At 45.5% G+C, this 20481-nt stretch overlaps 1 protein-coding gene across 2 annotated transcripts; it reads right to left on the reverse strand.

Annotated features, from left to right (window-relative positions):
* Nucleotides 1-334: 334 nt before the first annotated feature.
* Nucleotides 335-19565, reverse strand: BEST1 (bestrophin 1). Of its 2 annotated transcripts, none has more exons than XM_077932349.1 (10): nucleotides 19307-19565; nucleotides 14153-14312; nucleotides 13010-13104; nucleotides 11829-12062; nucleotides 10620-10774; nucleotides 9279-9356; nucleotides 6536-6688; nucleotides 5454-5534; nucleotides 4505-4656; nucleotides 335-2931 (listed from the first exon to the last, which is right to left on the reverse strand). In XM_077932349.1, the coding sequence occupies exons 2-10, from the start codon at nucleotides 14302-14304 to the stop codon at nucleotides 1722-1724; spliced, it is 2310 nt and encodes a 769-aa protein (XP_077788475.1). In that variant the 5' UTR covers nucleotides 14305-14312; nucleotides 19307-19565; the 3' UTR covers nucleotides 335-1721. The 2 variants fall into 2 exon arrangements, with proteins under 2 accessions (XP_077788475.1, XP_028592534.2); XM_028736701.2 differs by having other exon boundaries at nucleotides 14153-14315.
* Between the last annotated feature and the right edge of the window lie 916 nt (nucleotides 19566-20481).

Genomic DNA, 20481 nt, shown 5'->3' on the forward strand with positions numbered 1-20481 from the left:
GTGCACCTGTAAGTAACTAAACCAGATGCCTTCCATCTGCCCCAGCTGCAACAAAACATGTCCCTTCCATTATCAGTCTCTGCAACCACAACAGGTGATGCAACTCCAACCGTTTGACTTCACCCTCGAAGGCGCACTCTCCTACTGTCTACCGAGACAGGCGGATGCCAAAACCAATGGATTAGATCGAATGAAGGGATTTCTTCCTTGGAACTTTCAGTAATGACCCCAAATGGGTTTCCAGTGTTTGTGGTGTGCTAGACCACAACAGCAGAGCAGTAGCAGAAAATAAAAAGTGGAGGTGGTCCTCATTTGATACCCTGAGAACTGTAGGTGTTTTTCAAGGTTTCCAGTTTAGTGAGCATGAGATTCTGCAAATGCTGACACCCAAAATTGTAAGTGATTCTCTTCCTGCCCCCGTGAATGTTGCTACAGCAATTGCTATATCCTGACAGGAGCCGTTTGTTGGACCTGTAAATGGCTCAAGATCCTGTGTTAAAACATAGCCAGATCAAAACATCCAACTCTCTGTAATTTAACAGGGGCATTGTCTAGCTGTGCTTTCTGTTCGTGCTATTTAAAGCTACAAGGAACTGAAACTTTTTCTTCAGTTGACTTGTCACCTGCTTTTTAGAAATAGATTGTAGGCAAATAAAAGCTGTGATGCTGTCTATTGCTAATGTGTGTTTAGTACAGTGGTGCCCCGCAAGACGAATGCCTCGCAAGACGAAAAACCCGCAAGACGAAAGGGTTTCCGTTGCGGAGACGCTTCGCAAGACAAATTTCCCTATGGGCTTGCTTCGCAAGATGAAAACGTCTTGCGAGTCTCGCCATTTCCCCCCCGCTTCCCCCCCCCTTTTTCAAAGCCGCTAAGCCGTTAGTAGCCTTTTAACAGCTTAGCCGCCAAGCCCGCTAAGCTGCTAATAGCGCTAAATCGCTAATAGCGCTAATCCGCTTAGCCGCTAATGGGGTTGCTTCGCAAGACGAAAAAACCGCTAGACGAAAAGAATCGCGGAACGGATTCTTTTCATCTTGCGAGGCACCACTGTAAAGGGATATAGCGCAAAAGACAGTGTAATCAAGCTATGGCCACTCAGCGAAACTGCTTCTTCATTATCTGTCCTACAGTTGACTTAGGCAGCCAGCAAAAAACTCTTAATGCTTATCAAGCAAGTGGTTTTTAACCACAGCCTTAATCTTTCTATCCATAAGTGCTGTTGTGTGTGTGCTGCCCAAATTTTTGAGACCAAATTTTTCCTGCAGTGTTAGAAGTGGAAGCAAACTTCACTCTCATTCTCAAAAAGATTCTATCAGTCTATATTGTCTCAGAACATTGGGCAGGCCTCTTCCTTGCAATGGTGGGACTGACCAATTAGTACTGCTGTCTGATGCTTGCTGATCCTCCGCTCAAGGATGGGATTGTGCTTTGGGAGCAACTGGGATATTTCTGGGACTCCCACACTCTCCTTGGCTTGCTGGAATGAGAACTGGTTTCATAATCGTGTGGTGCTCAAGTGCCCTGAATGACTCTTAACCAGCATGTAAGCAAAAGCCTATGCATTATCTATGGTGTGATCTGTTCAACCCAATGTTTTTGCCTTCTCAGCTGTTCTGTAGCTCATTGTATGTGATTCCAGTGTCTCTTAAGAGGCTGCGCACCCATGAAGCTTCATTTTTTAAAAATCATGCCATCCTAGTTGAAACGCATCTGTGAGCCCATTTCATTTAGTTATCTCTGCTTCCTTCCCTTCATCAGCTGTGCTCTCGCTGGTTTCCATGATCACTTCCATCAGCCCGACAAAGTCTCCTTCTGCTAGGGAGATGCCCGAGTCATTGGGAGAAGAGCTGGCTGCCTTTCTCTGATCCTTGGTATGAAAAGTGTTGGTGACTCCACTTCCTGCATCTCTGGCAGCCCCTGGCGCTGTTGGCGAATCCTGCTCCATGCCTCCAGGAGAAGCCGCCGAGGCAGAGCCAACAGCAGCGTTTGCTTTGCCCAGACGGGATCTCTCAAGCACTGGGGATGTCAAGGGTGTGAAGGGAAAGCAGGTGGGAGGGCCATTGCTGCTAGGGGTCTTGATACCGTAGGAGTGGAGGTAGGTGGGGTAGTCTGGGTTTGGAGTTGCTGAGTGGTCTGGTGTAAACCAGGGCTGCCGGTGGCCTTTCAGACCCTTGACGTTTGCTTGCATCTCAGGATCTGGGGACTCCGCAAAGAAAGGAAACTTGGGACTTGCCGAGCTCGCTGAGGACAGAGGCCCTCCTGGGCTTCCCAAAGGGGCAATCTCCTTCGATCCATTGGTCAGTTTTTTTGCCACCTCTTCAATGGTCACCGCCAAGGAGTCTGAAGCCTGGCCTTTCTCCGTTGGCCAAACAAAAGTTTCTCTAGTTCCCGATCCAAGAGAGTTCTCACTTCTGTCCATGTCGCTGGCTCTGCCAGGGGATTGGCTGGTGGAGTTGTCCCTTAAAGAAGAGGAGCAGGCGGCGATGCTGGAGAGAGCAGGCGGCTTCTTGCGGCCTTGACGTCTGGATGGGAAGATCATGGGGATGGAGCTGATGGGCGTCTGTGGGGCGCTGTAGAAGCCAGGCCTCTCGTAGAACGGAGTGGACATGAAGGCGTCAAATTCTCTCAGCTTGCTGGCCGCCTTGTCCCATTGGTCCTGGGAGGTGAAGCTTGCCGGGGAGCAGTCTCCCCTTTGCTGGTTGATACTGGTTGGGCTGCCGGGTTTGCCCACATCTGGGTAGGCGTAATAAGGGGAAGAAGGCACACTGTCATTCCTCCGGCGCATCAGGTTCATTCTGGACGACCTGGGGAAAGTGGGGGACTGGACGTTCAGGAAGCGGCTGATGTGGCCCAGCAATGGGGTGGAGTGGTTTGCTTCCTCGTTCTCTTTAATCTGTTCCAGGGGTTGGAATTCCATCTCTTCTTTCTGCATGCTGGAGAAGGGAAACAGGCAGTTGCACACAGTGACTGGAGAGATTAGAACATGTAGGGTGGCTCTAAACTCCTATGTTGGGTGCACTCTGAACAGTGCCATCTCCATGTTCTGGAGAGCCCTTGGAGAGAAAACAGCCTCAGTGCCCCTTTACCACCTCTCTCCAACTTACGTCAGGGGTCCCACTTCCAGCCCCTGTTGCTGCTGCTTCCCCTGACTATTGCTGTCACCTGTTCAGTGTTCACCAGTCAGAGAAGAACCAGTGAGTAAGCAAATGTGGCACAGATTGCTGCTCCTCACTAACATGGCTCTTCACTTGCTCACCCCCTTTGTGGGAGAGAGAGAGAGAGAGAGAGAGAGAGAGAGAGAGAGAAGAGGTGAGCAAGTGGGCAGCAGCAGCAAGGAAGAGGAGAAGGGGTGGGACCAGGGGGCTCTCAACTATTGACGTATGGGACTTGGTAGGTGCTTGACCATGCCAGCCAACGATTCTTGTGCCCAGTAGGAATACTTCTGTGTTTGTACTAGCATGTCTACTCATGCTTGTTTTTTACTTCCAGGTTTGGCCCAAGACATTTTGCTGCAAAATTCCTCCTCGTCAAGGGGTGCCATATCCAAAGCTGATCAAGTTAGTTTGGCACCTGAGGCAAAAAAAAATTCCACAACCAGCTCTCCCCACTCCTTGGCAGTAAAAAAAACAAACAATAATAAATCACTAACAATTTGCTGCCTTCTTATGATATCTAAAATCAGCTGCCTGGGGTGGCTGCCTCACTCTGCCCAATGATAGGGCCGGCTCTATGTGTGCTTACAAAACAAAAATATGAAAATCCTGCACCAGGAGAAGCTGACCTATGTTACAAGTTGCTCAGGCATGACATATAGCACAGTCCTATTTATTCAAACACCTCAGAGGAGGAAGATGTTCATAAACAGCTTATTTGGCAGTCTGCACCTTGATTACTTTGGCCAGTGGTATTCACTTGATTACCTGCAGGCCACAAGGTGAGGTGTGGCAGAGCTAAAGAGGTGAGTCTTGGCAACATATCACAAAGAATTTGGCTATTTGTGGTTTGGGTGACTGAGGTTCTGCTTGGAGCCACAGCAACAGCAAAAACAAGCTCCACAGCACCTCAAAACAGCCAAATGACACATTCTGGTAGAAGCTGATGTAAAAAGAGTGGTGTGAGCATTGGAGGAATGTCAAATTATATGCTAACTGCAAACTCATTCTCCTTACGTAGCCCAAATGGCATCATCCATGCACAAGAGCAGGCTTGCGGAAGTACAAAATGTTTTAAGCTTTTTTTTAATATGTTCTGTTGAACACTGTCCTCTTCTTGTTTAATACTTTGTGTGCAGGAAGAGGGCATGGCTGGCTGGCTGGAACCCTGAACAGGAGCACTCCCCACTGCAACATGTTATTTTATCTCCTCCTTGGGTTTTCTGCTAGTAATTCTCAAAACTCTTGTGGAACTATAACGACAAACACGTGTATAATGTCATGAGCTTCCATAGGCAAACGCCTACTTCATCTCCTGGGTCAGGAAAGGGTTGCTTTAGGTAGCTTCACTTGCCTGATGTCAAAGGTCGAGCCCAGGAAAGATGTCCGCTTATAATCCGCAGTTGCTGCTGTGTAGGGTGGCTGTGGGTCTGGTTCGTTCCAATATGGGTCCTTCTGCAGGGTGGGCAGGTCCTGGTGCATTTCATCCACTGCCATAAGGGAGACCTGCATAGACAAGACATATATGTCAGGCCCAATGGGGTCAAAACTCAATGGCACTGTGAATGCATTTGCTCTTATTCTTCCATTTCTGAGAAAACATCCATTTCTAATAATTTGGGGGCGGTTGCAATTTAAGAATGGCTGAGGCGATGACTGTGTTCAGTTGAGAGTGCTGGAGAGCTTATGATAATAGAGCAGCTCACTAAGATAACTATGTTATTGTGGCTTGCTGGAGTCTTGATAACCCTCTCCTTTTTTGAGTGGGCGAGTCCCAGGCAGACAAAAAAAAAAAAGCTGGAGGTTTATGGCGTCTGTAGTAGGCTCAGCTCATGGCTGAGTGGGGCTATGCTCAGCTTGGTGGACCACAAGTTGTGTGGGCCTGCCTAGGAGGAAAGGTTGATTATGAGCTGCCTTTGATGTACAGGAAGCAGCATGAGATCATGAGTAGCAGGCAAATGATCAAAGGTACAATAAAGAGTGAAAGCTCAAGGAGGGGCGAGTATAGGAAGCCTCCTTCCAAATTTTGATATAGAAACATCTGGAAATGTCATACATTAAGTTAGACGCACACTAGGCCTTCTGATAACAAAGCCACACACCAAGAAAGTCATGCTTGGCTCAGAGACCTGCTAATGCTATATGAAGCTTTTTCTCAGAGCCATGATTTCATCTTATTGAATGCTGGATGTCTAATGAATCGCTGAGAAGGAATGTTGAGCCTCAAAGGGGAAAGAGCTGCCCTGTGGGAAGCGTAAGAAAGACCTTCCCTGAGTTCTGTAATAGCCAGGCCTCAGACTCACCTGCAGATTCCTATCAATGAGCCAGTTGGTTTCAAAGTCGTCGTCATCCTCCCCAAATGGATTAATGAGCTGTTCAGCTACCTGTGAAATGTGTGCAATGAAAGCATTGCTGATCAGCACTGGACATGAAATTTCATCCATCAGTTGTTTCAGATGTCTTGTGAAGACATAGGTTGGTAGGTAATGAAGCTTTACTCAGAGTACACCCACTGAAATTAATGGACATGACTAAGTCAAGTAAAACTTAGCTGAATACCACCCATACCTGTTAGCCTAGGCTTTCCTTGACTCAGAAGGTTGGTCTGTTATTGCTGAAATCCTGTTTATGTTTTCATAATGCTGTTTTACTGGTATATATGTTGTATTTTTAGCTTTACAATAACGTTTAATTGCTTTTGTTTTGTACTCTTATATACTGGTTAGAGATTGTTACATATTATGCGGTTTAGAAATGCTTTTAAATTAAATGAATTGAAATGAAAATAGCTCCTTAGTTGTGGAACTAAGGATGGTCCAGATTGCTTTTAAAAATGGGCTTCACTATTATATTTAAGACAATTTTATCTTGTCCAGTCAGCAGGATTAAAAGGCAAGGTTAACAGACCAAAAGGATCTGGCACTTTGTAAAAAAAAAGAAAAAAAGAAAGTAAGATGCTGATGTATTTGCTTGCTATGCACTGCCTTACCAATACAATTTCATTTGAAGAAGACCTTGCCAGCTCCAGCAGCTTAATAATATATTTTTTAAGGTAGCTCACTAGAAATAAAACCTCTTGATGGGATGGCCTGCAGAGGTAAGAGTGGTGGTTGGAACAGAAGGCACAGCACCTCGTATTTGCATGCCCCTTTGGTCCTTTAAATCATCCACCATCTTCCAGTTACCCATGGATGGGCAGACCTATGTTTGAAGATCTAGGTCTGCCGCCATCACGTGGACTTTTGGCCACTCTATAAAACCTGGATTTGCCTCTGTCTAAAGTGGCTTCAGGGTGTGTCTCAGCTACTTAAAAAAGAACTTCGGAAGTTCTATCCTGATGGGCAGAAGTTCCTGGGGGAATCCACACCCTCTCCTTTGAACTGACCTTTAGCCAGCCAGCATAGAAGAAAAACTGCAGGAAGGTGAAGATGGGCACAAAGAGATCCATCTCGTGGCCAGGATATGCCTTTGCAGGGTCCAGGAACTGTCGACCAATTAAACAAGCCAGGAAAAAGCTGTAAACAGCCACTGTGACCACCTTGGAGAAAGAGACAGAGTGTGTTAGGGCCTTTTAAGACACCGTGGCTTATTGGGGTGGGGGTTGCACAGCCATTACTGAGCTATGGTTCACAAAAGGAAGTGCTTCTGCAGGGGTAGTATCATTATGACCCAGACTAAAGTCACTAACCCAAGAAAGCAAGCTTCTTGCCCTCAACAAGCACAACTGTGTTCTGTCTCTTTTGCTGTCCTTTCACTGATGCCACATGTACCCATGGGGTCTGAAATGCCTATGAGACTGCTGCAAGACACATCACCTGCCCCTCACCCACCTGCCTACCACATGGGTAAGCACCACCGTTCTAAACCCCTTCCATTGGTTCTTTTCATTCCTTTTTTTCTTCTTCCACATCTTCCAGTACTTGAGTGAATCCCTCGTACAGTTTCAATACAAAAAAACAACAAACCATGTTATCTTCTTGCAGCAAGTTCAGGCCCATTTGCTTCCACACTGGGAAGATCTATGGGGATTTTTAAAATGTGGCTAGTATTAGAAAAGCCCTAGGTGAAAGCATGGATATATTTCCATGAAAAAGGACCTTTGTCTGGAAAGCCCCAAAGATTTTGAAGAACTCAGTTATTGTCTCACTTCCTCGTCCCTTTTGCCTCAAAAGAACTACTCTGGCTCTAAATTCTCTACTAATTCTTTAGCTTTTTTGAGTTTTACAATTCACTATTTGATCTTTCCAATATACGGGACCGCTAAAGGCACCATGGTTATTGTCCCATATCATTTCTACATCATTTGCAATCCAAAATCTGGCTCAGAATGCCACCTGTCATTATTTAAGTCCCTATGGCTATGCAGAAAACAAATTCCTGGAAACAGACTGTGCATGTACAGCCTTGATCTGCCTTGATCTGCCTTTCATCCTGGCTTGCAGGGTTCGATATATACCTTCCATTAACCTGAAATCCTTTTTCTCGGCACAACAGAGTCTGGCAGAGTGCACTATTTAAGCAACAGGGTTGCATAAGACATGCGAGGAAGCTGGCACCATAACGTCTACCCTGAGGCTGCAGTTTGGGCGGTGGTGAGCAGTTAACATGCCTGGTGTCTAATGTAGATAACAGCCTTCCTTTTGCACAGAGGGCAGGAACAGCATGCCAAGAGCTGTGAAGCTGTGTTTGTAGGGCTCAGGCAAAAACATGATTCAGTGGATGGGAGTGAGCCAGTAGGGCAAGTTTTGATATGCTCAAGGAGAAAAAGAGCATGTACTCAGAGAAAATAAGGACCCAAACTCATTAGCCATGAAAATTCCCTGTCATTGTATGGGGAGTTATTATGTGCTATGTGTTTGACTGCAACCGCATAAGACGTTGTGACTTGAGCATACAACGTCTGGCACACTAGAGTTGTGTGTATGGGATTCATAACAAAGGTTACATGAGAAGGTGATGCAAGGAATGGGTGTGAAGGCTACAGAAGATCATGAGCGCAGTATGCATATCTGTGGTTGTGGTGGGGAAAGCTAACAATTTTATTTATTTCTTCAATTTGTATACCAGCCCTCATCTGTAGATTCTAGGGCGGTTCACAACATAAAGAATACAAGATAAAAACACAAAACACACAATAAAAATGAGAGCAAAGGAAACAACCACAAACCAATAACCTCCCCTCCCACTTGGAGATTCAAGTGGAAGGGGTTTAAGGGCAGGTACTTATTTGTACACGAGGACTTTGGATGTATTCTGAGGCTAATAATAGAAGAGCCCGGTTGGGTCAGACCAAAGGCTGATCTAGCCCAGCACTGCACTTCCCACAGTGGTGAACCAGATGCCTATGCTCACAAGCAGGGCATGTGGAAACAGCCTTCTACTGCAGCCATTGCCAAGTGACTGGTATTCTGAAGCATGCTGTCTCTGCTCCTGGATGTAGCAACAGCCACCATGACCAGCAGCAGCCACTGACAGCCTTATCCTACATGAATTTTTCATATCCCACTTTACGTCGGTGGCCTTCACCACATCTGGTGGGAGCAAATTCCATAGTGCACTGTGCGAAGAAATACATCCTTTTGTCTGCTCCGAAACTCCAATCATCTAGCTTTTTGGCGTAACCCCAGATATTCTAATATTAGGAGAAAAAAGGGGGGGACCCACTCTATTCATGTCCCCTCTCCCACTGGCGGAGGAAGAGGAGTACGGGGGGAGCGTACCACCCCTGGCAGTGCGATCCCGGTGGGGTGCCATCCCGGCTGCCATGCCCCCCGCAGGCAGAGTGCCACACCTCCAGGACATGTGCCACACCCCAGCGGGCGGCGCGCCACACCCTGGGGACGCACACCAGCCCCGCCCCCACCTGCTCTCCACCCCGCCCCCATGCCGGAGCATGAAGCTCCACCACTGCCCTCTCCTCAACTCACCTTTTTTCCCCTAAACTAAAAAGCCCCAAATGTTGTTACGCTTCCTTGTACAGGACTTGCTCCAGCTTGCTTTGCATTTTGATAGCAAGTTTGATTATTTTAAATCCCACTGAAATAAATGAGTGTTAAGTGAGCTAGCTTGATTTTAAGTGGGACCAAGACTCATTTAATTTTGTCTGGAGAATATATACCAGTTCTCACCTGTGTGTAGACCAATGGAATGCTGATCCAATCATACCCATAGAGTCTCCCACACTGACTGCGCAAAGTGTTCATTTCCTGTTGGAGGGAAGGAGAAGTACTGATAAAAGTACAGATGATCCGCCAGAGAGGTCCCCTCCCCATTTTTCCTTTATTATTTGTTTCTTTGCAAATATTTGTATACTGCCAAACATTTAAAACATATTGAGGCGGTGAACAACATAAAATGATAAATAAAATCAAATTACAAATAATGCATCAATGAATCAGATTAATAACTCGGCTTAACTGGATTGCCTCTCATGGAAAGCCTGGATGAACAAATGCGTTTTAAGGAGATGCTTAAATGCTAGTACTATATGCACCTGTCTGATGATTACTGGGAGCACATTCCAGAGGGCAGATGCCGCAACACGAAAAGTCCTGTTTTTGTAGACATAAGAGGAAACTTGGGAGAATGCAAAAATATTAAGAGTGTCTCTCTCACAATGTCCTCATCAAATTGCCATCCCACTGTATTTTCCCATTTAATCAGGCTTTATTGTTTCTATGGAAAACCCATTAAGTTAAAAATAAATAAATCCAGAACTGGTAAATCCAGATTAAATGGGGAGGCTGGGGTGGTGTTTTAACGAGGATGAAATTGTGTGGACACTGTGAAAAACTTGCGTTCATGAGCAGCACTGAGTCACAATCGGCTGCTGTGTGGAAGCACCCAGGGAAGCAGTTCTCCCTCCTTTTCTCATCCTTCCGCTCTTTGCGAGGGGTTCCTCCTTGTGGTCCTTGAAGCACATCACAGACTCACATGACCCTGCTTGATCTTTTCCATTGACTTGCCTTCTCTGAGCCCAAAGTGAGCACTGCCAATTGCAATATTGTTTTGTTATTTGTCAGTAGGGACACAGAAGGTTTTGGGTCCGCAGCTCCCCGCATACCACTGTCCTGTCTGGTCTTAAGCTGCCTATCGTCATATCCCATCCTTGATGGCCTGCAGCAATTACAGTGGTACCTCGGGTTACATACACTTCAGGTTACATATGCTTCGGGTTACAGACTCCGCTAACCCAGAAATAGTGCTTCAGGTTAAGAACTTTGCTTCAGGATGAGAACAAAAATCGTGCTCCGGCGGCGCAGCAGCAGCAGGAGACCCCATTAGCTAAAGTGGTGCTTCAGGTTAAGAACAGTTTCAGGTTAAGTACGGACCTCCGGAACGAATTAAGTACTTAACCCGAGGTACCACTGTATTCTGCCTCTGCTCCTTCCTGGAGAGAGACCTGATGTTCTCTGTTCAGGAAACTACAGCATGGTTGGCTGACACCCACTTGCATATCATGAACTCACATTCAAGATGCCTTGCAGGAGCACACTGTCACGGATCCTTCCATCATTACGTGCCTTCACTGCCAGGTTTGAGAACCACACGCAGGGGATCCAGAACTTGTTATGGGGTGAATTTAAACTGTCAAATTTCTTGTGTTCTTCTGGAGTCATCAGGCCTATGCAGACAAGAAGATGGAGGAGAGAAGGAGGACAGTTTACACAAATCCCATCACGCAGGTTGTATTTTGGAGAGGAAATAAACCTGTTGATCTCAAAAACAATTTTTGGGACCTCAAAATATTGAAGCGCCTTAAAAATAAACAGTAAAAATTAATAACACAATGGACAGCACAAATTCAAATATGTATTTGTAAATAAACACAGAAATTACCATATCAGCCCAAATATAAGCTGTACCCGAATATAAGCCGCACCTTTAAAATTCAAGGGGGGTGGGGAAGAAAAAAGAGACAATACTTGAATATAAGCCTCTCCCTTAAAATTCTGCAGGCACTCACACCTGTTCCATTTTACCGTATGTCTGTTTCAGCAGCAATATCGTAAAACCCATTTTTTGTAAAGTCACAAATTTAAGCCGCAGTTTAACTTTTCATGGTCAGAATTTGGAGAAAAAAAAGTGTGGCGTATATTTGGGCCAATACCGTACAAAACACCAAAAGCTTCCAATGACCACCTTCCAAAGGAAACCAAACCTGGATATGTGCTGTACCCCCAGAACTGCTAACCACTTGGAGATGTGGGAAGAGCTTAACAGTAGCTTCAGAGTGGGTCCCATAACAATTATAACTTGCCCAGTTGTTCTGAACCCTTAGATTTGATAGGCTGAAGGCATCAAAGATTGAGAGCCAGTGTAGTGTGGGAGATTAAATCTAGAAGTGGGGAGACCCAAGTTCAAATCAATGCTCAGTCCTAAAGCTCACTGAGTCATCGTGGGCCAGTCACTGTCTCTCAATCCAACCTACCTCACATGACTGTTGTAGGAATAAAAAGCAACAGAGATAACCCTGTACGCTGCCTATTAGTTTCCTTGGAGGAAAAAAAAGCAGGATATAAATGTAATTAACAAGCAAGATTGCCTCCCTCCCTCCTCTAACCAACTCTTAGCATCTCAAAAAGGGTCCCCCTGGACGTCTTCATTTGTGGCACGTAGGATGGGAATCACTGTAAGCACATTTTGTCTTAGTTGGTCATCACTGCGATGGATAGTACCTGCTGTCACAATATGTTCGATGCTGGGAAATCGCTTGAAGACAGCAGTGCTGACCGAGCGCAAGATCAGCACACCCAGCAGATTGATGTAGCGCATGAGCGTGCGCCGAAGGAGGCGGCCGTACTCGTCCTTCCCATCCACGCTACTTGAGACCAGGTTCATGATGCGGTCAGGCCATGGGATGCTCTCGTACTGTCCCCACCATCGAGACACCACTAAGGTGACATAAAAGCCTAGCGTGAAAACAAAGAGATGGTTAGTGAGGATGATAGCAACCAAAAGGAAAGGGCTGCAGGAACAGATCCAATTTGAGCAGAATTGGCAGAGTAAAGGGACACACACACAAGCTCTGAGCCACAAACCTTTTCCATTTTGAGCTTTCACAAGACATCACTTGTGCATGTTCAATTTTTTGTCTCACAAAACTTAAAAAAGCTGAAAATCTTTGGAATAAAAATTACGTTTGCTTGACTCTGGGTGGCCTCATTATATGCTCAGCACCCTGGCTGTAGTGCCTGAGCTTGAGAGATCTTTGTCTGCAGTATATGCAGTTGATTCTGTGAGAAAGATCCCTCAGCCCTGCTCTTCTCTCATTTAGCAATACCCTGTCAGAATGGGCACTACCACACTGTTCCTCATAGTCTTATGAGCCCAGAGTAGGGAGAATGCTTTGTCAAAGCCTGACATGAAACTGTCAGTAAGAATGGTACTCTTGGCAGAGAGCCATCTTGCCTCTCAGAGAAGACATATTTATGCGAACTTCTGTCTGGTGTTTCTTAAGGGGTGTGAGAAATTCTCCAGCAGCCTTCAGATTTCATGCCAGGCAGGAACAGCTGTCATGGCCTAATTATGTCCTCCTTTGTGAAGAAGTACTTTATTTTGTGTGTTCCAAATTTTCCAACATTCAGCTTCAAAAGGATGTTATGAGAGAGGGAGAAAAATATTTCCCTATTGTTATAATTGAGAAACAACCGAGTCTGTGATTCTCAGCTGAAGTGGTTTGCTACTGATCATTCTAGGTACAGATAGAGAGATATTAGGGATGGGTGGGGCACCATTTTGGATTTTCTGCCTCAAGCACCAAAATGTTTTTGCTGGCCCTGGCTATACATGTTACAAATAAGCAAATAAATAATGTAAGGGCTTCACACCATTCTTTCCCCATTTTTACATGCCTTACCTAGTACAAAGGACACCGGGATCAGTTCGGCATAGCTATTGCAGTACATAGCCAACTTCTCAAACATCAGCCTTTGGCTCTCATTCAGAACCAGCCTGTAATGGAAACACAGGGGAATATTTCCAGTTTCAAAACTACAAAGGGGATTTCTCAGTAATGGGTACTGAGAAAAGCAAAAAGGAAGAACAAGAGCTTTCTGCAAAATCATGGGCTCTTGTTGCTATTTGGACAATACCGTACAACAAATTCACTTTTGTTTTCATTTGTTGTGTGCAGTAAGATGTTGTCCATCCCTCAGTGTAGCAATGTAATGCTTTGCTTATATAAGAACCTCACGTTTCTCTGAGCATTCAGAACACTCAAATCTAGGGGAAATATAATCTTTAGACAAATTTTTTCTTTATGGTTCCATGTTTCCTCATTGCACAGCTCTAGAACAAGATTGAACACACCCCCCCCCACCGTTGGGTCTGTTTTTATAAGTGTTCAGATTTTATAAATAAAAAATTAGGTGCTATGTATCCGGAAAAACACCCTCCTCGCTGACTTCTGAGGGTGCTGCCTCCTTGGTTGAGTCAGGCAACTGTGCCCGGCCTCAGGCCTCCTCTCTGGAGAGCTGCTCCTTCCTACAGCTCAACAGACTCCTGTTTGTTGGTTTGGGAGTTTGGGGAGAGGAGGAGGGAAACATTCTTTCCTTAAAAGCACCCACTGCCTTTCCAAAGAATGAGCTCAAAATGAAGGCCAAAATCTACTGTGGTTTTTGTTTTTTGTTTTTTTACAATTAGTTTGCTGTGGTTCATATTAAGCTGTGTTGTTTTTCTAGCTCTACTTAAGTGGGAGCAGAAAGCGTAGCAGGAAGCATTTTTGATAGGACACCCACTATCCCCTTTCTTACCCCCTGGAGTTATTCCTGGATGGAATGCAGATTAAAAGGAGGAGGAGGCAGAACCTGAAGTACAGGCTCCTCCGTCCCTGTCTCTCAAAAGGAAGACTGATCGGCTACAAGTGAATGAGATATTGAGCCGTCCTCTACCAATTGTTGCCCTGCGGAAGTCGTGTGCCAAATCTAAAACGTGCTTGCATGATGCATGCAGAAAGACCCTAAAGAAACCAACCGGGCTTAAAAGAAATGCCGGTGCTCACCTGTAGATGAGGCTGATGCCAAAGTAGAAAGAGATGAAGATTAAGAACTCGCAATAGAGGAGTTTGTAGATGCTCCCTTTCCATCGGAGCAGGAGCTGTGAGAAGGTGCCCAGGCGTGCATCAGCTACACGGTATGTGTATGTCACTGTCATCACAAGGCCTGCTAAGAAACAAACAGCAACATGATGGGGGTTGAGGCCCTTTGCGGGAGAGCAGGTCCTGTAGAAAGACAAAACCACCTTTGGCAGGTGGGGAATTGGATAACCTGGATAAAATCAGTGCTTTTTTGTGGGTGAAGGTTCTTACCAGGGCAGGGAACCATCACCTGTTTTTTTGTTGCTTGTGGCAGCCATTTTGTGCTGACACCCACAGCACTTTTATTGAGAGGAATACTGGCACCTCACTTTTTACACACCCACACCCACACCCACACCCACAGAAGCAAGCAAGCACTGGGCAAAACTGTATGCAATTTCATTGTGTTTGTGTTAGAGAGGGGGAAGGTAGCCTTGCAGTAACTTGGAGCAGAGCTTTTTGAGTGACTGCCCCTGTTCCGTGCAATACAGTGGTACCTCTGGTTACGTACTTAATTCGTTCTGGAGGTCCGTTCTTAACCTGAAACTGTTCTTAACCTGAAGACCACTTTAGCTAATGGGACCTCACGCCGCCCCCACCCAATTTCTGTTCTCATCCTGAACCAAAGTTCTTAACCCAAGATAATATTTCTGGGTTAGCGGAGTCTGTAACCTGAAGCGTATGTAACTTGAAGCGTATGTAACCCGAGATACCACTGTAATAGCATTTCTATCGATATATTACAGGCATCCACTTTTAGGAAACAAATGAAGACATTTTTGTTCCGACAGGCTTTCCCAGCCGGATAAATGGGCCCTTCTGTTTGGTTTTGGTTTTGTTTGGAATGTATTGGCTTTTTTGTATTTTTAACTGTTTTTAATGTACACAGTCTTGAAACTATTGTGTAGAAACCTATTACTAAATTGATGATAATTATTAGAATAATAGCCCCAATGAATCAATCTCAATTTGACAACAAATGCTGATGGAAATATACTGTGAAAACCATATATAGATTGCTATGGCTAGTGGCTAATGCAAATAAAGTTTCTATCTATTTAACCATATATCGATTATCGGATATACAGGTCAGCAGAATAAATGTCCATCATCGTACATGATGAGCTGCATTTGTTGCATGCTTTTTTCTTGCATGGACATATTTTCCATGTTGGAAAAAAGTATGTTTGATGGGATCTCAGTGGGTGGATCCTTTGTGTCACAAACACGATTTGTTCCAGAAAGTAAGGATGTCAGATTATATCGGATACACATATACAAGGCATTTTAAGGCAACCACAGCCAAACACTTTAAGTAGTGTCCCGAGGCTCCCCCAACCATCATGCGCAAATATTGAGGGTGCACAGGGGGCTACAGGGGAGAGGAGAGAAGCAGGAAGTTCCATTGTGCAATTTGGAAAGAAACAGAATGCATCTTCCCATGATGGAGAAGGCTGGGGCCAGATATCCTCTGTGCCTGCTCTGTCTGCTGCCCAGGTGCTAAGGTGGGCAACTTCAAGACCCCTGCTCTCTCTTCTTAAGATTATTTGTCTTTACATCAGACTTGGTTTGGATGGTTCGGTGAATAAAGGATGCCTTGAAACAGAAGACTTTCCTCTCTGATAGTCCTTCAAATAGAAAACTTTTCCTTCTGAGGCAAGAAGTGAGCAGGAATAAAGAAGCAACACTGGAAAATAAGGAGAAGGAAATTGGGGGACATCTAAAGGAACCGAGAGTTGGAGTATGGGAAAAGAAAAGGCGAGATGTAAGAAAAAGTTTATTCAGTAGTACTAACAACTCGGGTTTGGACTGCTGCCCAGGAGATAGTTTACACATTAAAGAGAGCACCAAAGTATGTTGCTTCTCAGAAGGGCCTTCCCCACAAACCATCAATAACAACATTTGGTTTGGACTGTTGTGTTTGGATAGGGGTGAGCAGGAGGGGTGATTGTATAGTATGGTGCAGAAATAAGGTATAGTAAAAGGTGGGAGAGGCTTTCTGCAAGTTCTATGCATGTTCCACAGAAATGCACAAACTTATCCTCTAGACGAGTTTGTCCAAGCAGGCAGAAACACAATGAAATGTTTTCTATGGAATATTTTTTTCCTGACCATGTAGGTTTAACAGTATCTCGATGATGTGGATTTCCTGGCTCAGTCATGTCATCGCCTGGAGTTGCTCAATGTGATGGATGAACCTTTCACAAGGTCCCAGTGTTTATATTATTGTGTTCTTAGCCACGTGTTTGCCAGAGGCAGCTTGAAGATTATTCCAATATGTAATGCCAAATACATAACACAGAAATGTTGTATGGTAGCCAGTCTATCTGTAAGAATAGCTCAGCCCCCAAATAAGCATATTGTCTGCTGAATTGTCCATCTCACTGTGCCTCTTTCTCTCTCTCAAACCCTCCCCCCCCCATGATTATGCACCTGACTGCATTGGTAGCAAGAAAATGCCAGGGCTTATCCACACTTACCTTTCCTCAACGCTTTCCAGGCACGGTCTGTGCCTTAAAACTCCATGTCCAAACGCCTTTTCCCCCCATTGCTCCGGAGTTTCTCTGTGTAAACCCACTCTTTATAGTTCAGTTGGAGCAAACAGCAATCTGTGGGAAACCCAAATTGATGTTTGCTCCAACTGAGTCTTAAAGAGCGGGTTCTCATAGGGAAAGCTCAGCCCCCCCCCAAAAAAAAACCCCACACTCAACAAAAAGTGAGTGTAGATAAACCCCCAGTCTAGTCTGGGGCTGCTATTTGGTAATTTTACAGCTAGATACTTTTGTTTTAAAAATTGTCATCAATGCTAGCAACGCTGCTGAAGACCTTTTAAAATTGTGTATATTAGAATAACCACATAAACAATGCCCCCTTCACCTCTTTCCTAGATGGGTGGTAAACATGCCAGTCAGATAATGTTCACCAATGCTAATTTCATTTTCTAATCTACAGTCATCTGCATTCTCCCATAACCACATTAGATTCCAGCAGAAATCAAGCATGGCTGTGTCCAGGCAGCTGTCCAGCCTGCTTCTAGCCTCTAGCTCACACACAACTCTGGCCTTTGTCCTTCACACTAACAGCCAGGTGGGGGTGGGGGCCCCATCCCTTTCATCTCTGGCACAGAGCCACTTCCTTCGTTACCCTAAGGACCCATACTTAGGTGCCATTACCAAGAAACTTGCCTGGCTATTCCAACAATTGAATCTTCATTGGATCCTGGAATTAGAAGGGATTTAGGCATACAGCTTACCCCCACCTCACCCTCCCAAACTCAAAACACAACACATCCACAAATGTGGAAAAGATAAAGGAAATGACCACACACACACACTTGAACCACTTGAAGATATTCCTTGATTGTGTGTGTTTTGTTATGGCAACTTCCTTTGCTCCTCCACCGCACCCAGGTAGAATTTTTCTCATGCAATTCAAATGCGGAGTGCATTTTTACCAAAGATGGAAAACTCCAAGCCTTGCCTGTGTAAATAATGCCCGTGAATTCTTCAGCAGTATATAGAAAGTCTTGTGCCTTTCCCTTTCCCTCCTAGTCTAGAATGCCCCCCTGCCCTGCTATATTGCTTACTGTGGGAGGAAACTGGAAGGTTAACCATGCCAAATCAAATTTCTAGAAGCAGAGGAGAGAATGCACTGATCGCCAAAGAAGAAGAGAAGAAAGTTGTAATGCTTCCTCTTGTGGATTTGGTGGAGCGAAAGAGCATATTCTATATTATATGGTGCCAGGGTGCTTTGAATTAGGTGTTGGGTGGGCTCTTCTTCGCTAGAGATATTAAAAAAGAGCCTGGATGGCTGCTTTTCAGAGATGCTATAGCACCAGGTTTTCTGCCTCAGCAGTGGGGTTGAAAAAAATGGTGTTTTAGGTCCCTTACAATACTATGATTCGATATATCCTTGTACTGCACCTGGAATACCTAGGGAGAAACAAAAACACTAATTCCTCCTTATTCTCAATCTGAGAATAAGTGAATACATCTTCTGATATCCTACGGTTAGAGATATCTTCATTGTTTTCCCCAGTCAAACTTCTCCCTGGTACTCACTGGTTAAGGCTTCCTTGGCTCAGGAGCTGGTAGAGTGACAGACACTAAACAGTCCTATAAACTCTATATGTGCAGACAGGCGTACACTGTTAAAGTAAGGAAGGATCCATATCCAAAGTCACCTAACATGGAGGAACTACCTTGTAACACACTTTAAACAGCTTTCGTCCTTACTGTTAGACTGGCTGAGGCTAACATCCTATGTAAACCTACTTGGGAGAGTTAAGTCCCATTGAAGACAGTGGGACCTACAGCAGAGCAAACATGCACAGGCTTGGAAAACACAGCTGATGGTGGCATTTCCTACTATTTTACAGTTCATGGATTCCTCTGCATGGAACGGGACTTGTAATCTCCCTGCAATAATTGTGAGTATGGTAGTTGCTATTTCAGGTGAATTGTTCTAAAATACAAAGCTGTCTCTCTCTCTCTCTCTCTCTCACACACACACACACACACACACACCGGAGGGGGGGGCTTTATAATGCAAATACACTGCGGATCTCATAGAACAGTAGATCACTGGATTTTGTGCATTGAGAAAAAAAGAGTTTGCCAATGTGCTTTTTTTTGGGGGGGGGGACAGCTTTCAAGAATTAAGTCATTTTAAACGTGAACATTGGAATGCCCAACATGAGAATGCCATTTTTTTGCATGTTAAAGTGCATCCTTAGACCCCGTGGCCAACCGCAAAGGAGAACAAGACCTAGTTTATGCAAGAGGAAATTGTGGCAAGAGCTGCTTGACCTTCAGGGACACGAGAGGCTGCATCTGCTGCTGCACCACCCTCCTCTCCTGTGAAAGATACAAGAACCCCAGGTGGTTCCTCCTTTGCATCTGTATACACAGTATTCTCGTGATGGCCAAATGTACGGAACTGGCAGCCTCCCTCTGCCCTAATTAAACTAAATAAAGACGCCTTGTTATAAAAAAAGTGGAAACACATGTATCCCTAAGCAAAAAGAAAATCTGTCCCATTCTAGGGCACTGCCACAGCAGCCCACAGGAAGCTACTTACCAAAGCAGGCTCCGGACCCGCAGCTGGGACTGGAGACGTTTGGCCTCGCATGTGTCCTGGCGAGGTTCTTTGTCGGCACACGCCACACTCCACCTCTTCCCACCTCTGTGGCTTGTGGGTGATTGAACCTGACAGTGACACGGTGCTCTAAGAAGCCTGAAACCCACTTGGGAGTTGCAACCGGTCACTTGATTCCTTAATCCCACCCCCATTACAAAAGGAACTCTGTTGTCTTTTGCTGTGTTCTCTCCTAATCTTCCAAGTAAGCTCTGCGTGTTTAGAGAGAGGCAGGCCGGGGGGGGGGGAGCTGGGGGGGGGTGGCCCCTCAGCTGCCGCCCGCCCGCTCCTGCTTGCACTCACTCCTGGCACAGCCGTGGCAGCTGCAAGAAGAAAGGCATTTCTCCTGCTAATTCTTTCCTGTTTGGATCTTTTCTGAATGTCACCGTTTTTCAGAAGCCCCGGGGATTAAGTGGGGCTGGAATTTTCCACACAGTTTATAAGGGTTTTGTCGTGCCGCGCTGAGCACAACCCACCCACAGGACTTCTTCTGGGGCTCCAAACGATGGCTTCCTGTGAGCTGGGATGCTCTCTGGCCTCCAGGCAACTGAACTTGGGCCCAGTTCACACATTCAAGGCTCATCACTCCATGGGTTGTTTCCTTGCTTGACAGCTCAGTATTTGGTGGCTTGAAATTGAACATGTGGGCTTCTCCACTTAGGAAGCATAGGTAGAGATATGGACACTCTCTCTTGTGGGACTTGATCTGCAATGGCTCTTCTTGTATATGGTTGCCACCATCAACTTAGATCTGCCAACTGACCTGAGGGGCAGGGGGGAATTCACACTGGTTTGTTCTTGTGGCTGCTACTCCATGTCCTTGGAGATGGAGGTAGAGTCTTGCTGTCAGATTTATCCCCAAGTGCTTCCTTAGGAGAGGCTGGATCTGCACTGACGGGGAGATGCCTGAGTCTTCTCAACTGGCAGTGATGTGGCATGCGGAAGTGAGCCATTCTCATGACTTACCGCTCAGCCCTTCTCCTAGATCCATGTGTCTCTGGGATCAGACTCCTCCTGGAATCTGGAGGTCACCAACCCACTAGGACCTTCCCCTTGGTTCGACTCCTCCAGTTCCCCAATCTCCTCCCATTCCTTGTCATCTGACTGCCCTCTCCATG

The sequence above is a fragment of the Podarcis muralis genome, chromosome 1, assembly GCF_964188315.1.
Source record: "Podarcis muralis chromosome 1, rPodMur119.hap1.1, whole genome shotgun sequence".
Classification (NCBI taxonomy): domain Eukaryota; kingdom Metazoa; phylum Chordata; class Lepidosauria; order Squamata; family Lacertidae; genus Podarcis; species Podarcis muralis.

Bases quoted from the DNA above. Each gene is read 5' to 3' on its own strand.
- BEST1 (XM_077932349.1), bottom strand. From the start codon at position 14,304: ATGACAGTGACATACACATACCGTGTAGCTGATGCACGCCTGGGCACC. The intron at 9,357-10,619 runs GTGAGTTCATGA...TCCCTCCAACAG, and splicing joins TCCTGCAAGGCATCTTGAAT to GAAATGAACACTTTGCGCAG. The intron at 6,689-9,278 runs GTGAGAACTGGT...TCTTTCTCCAAG, and splicing joins TTCCATTGGTCTACACACAG to GTGGTCACAGTGGCTGTTTA.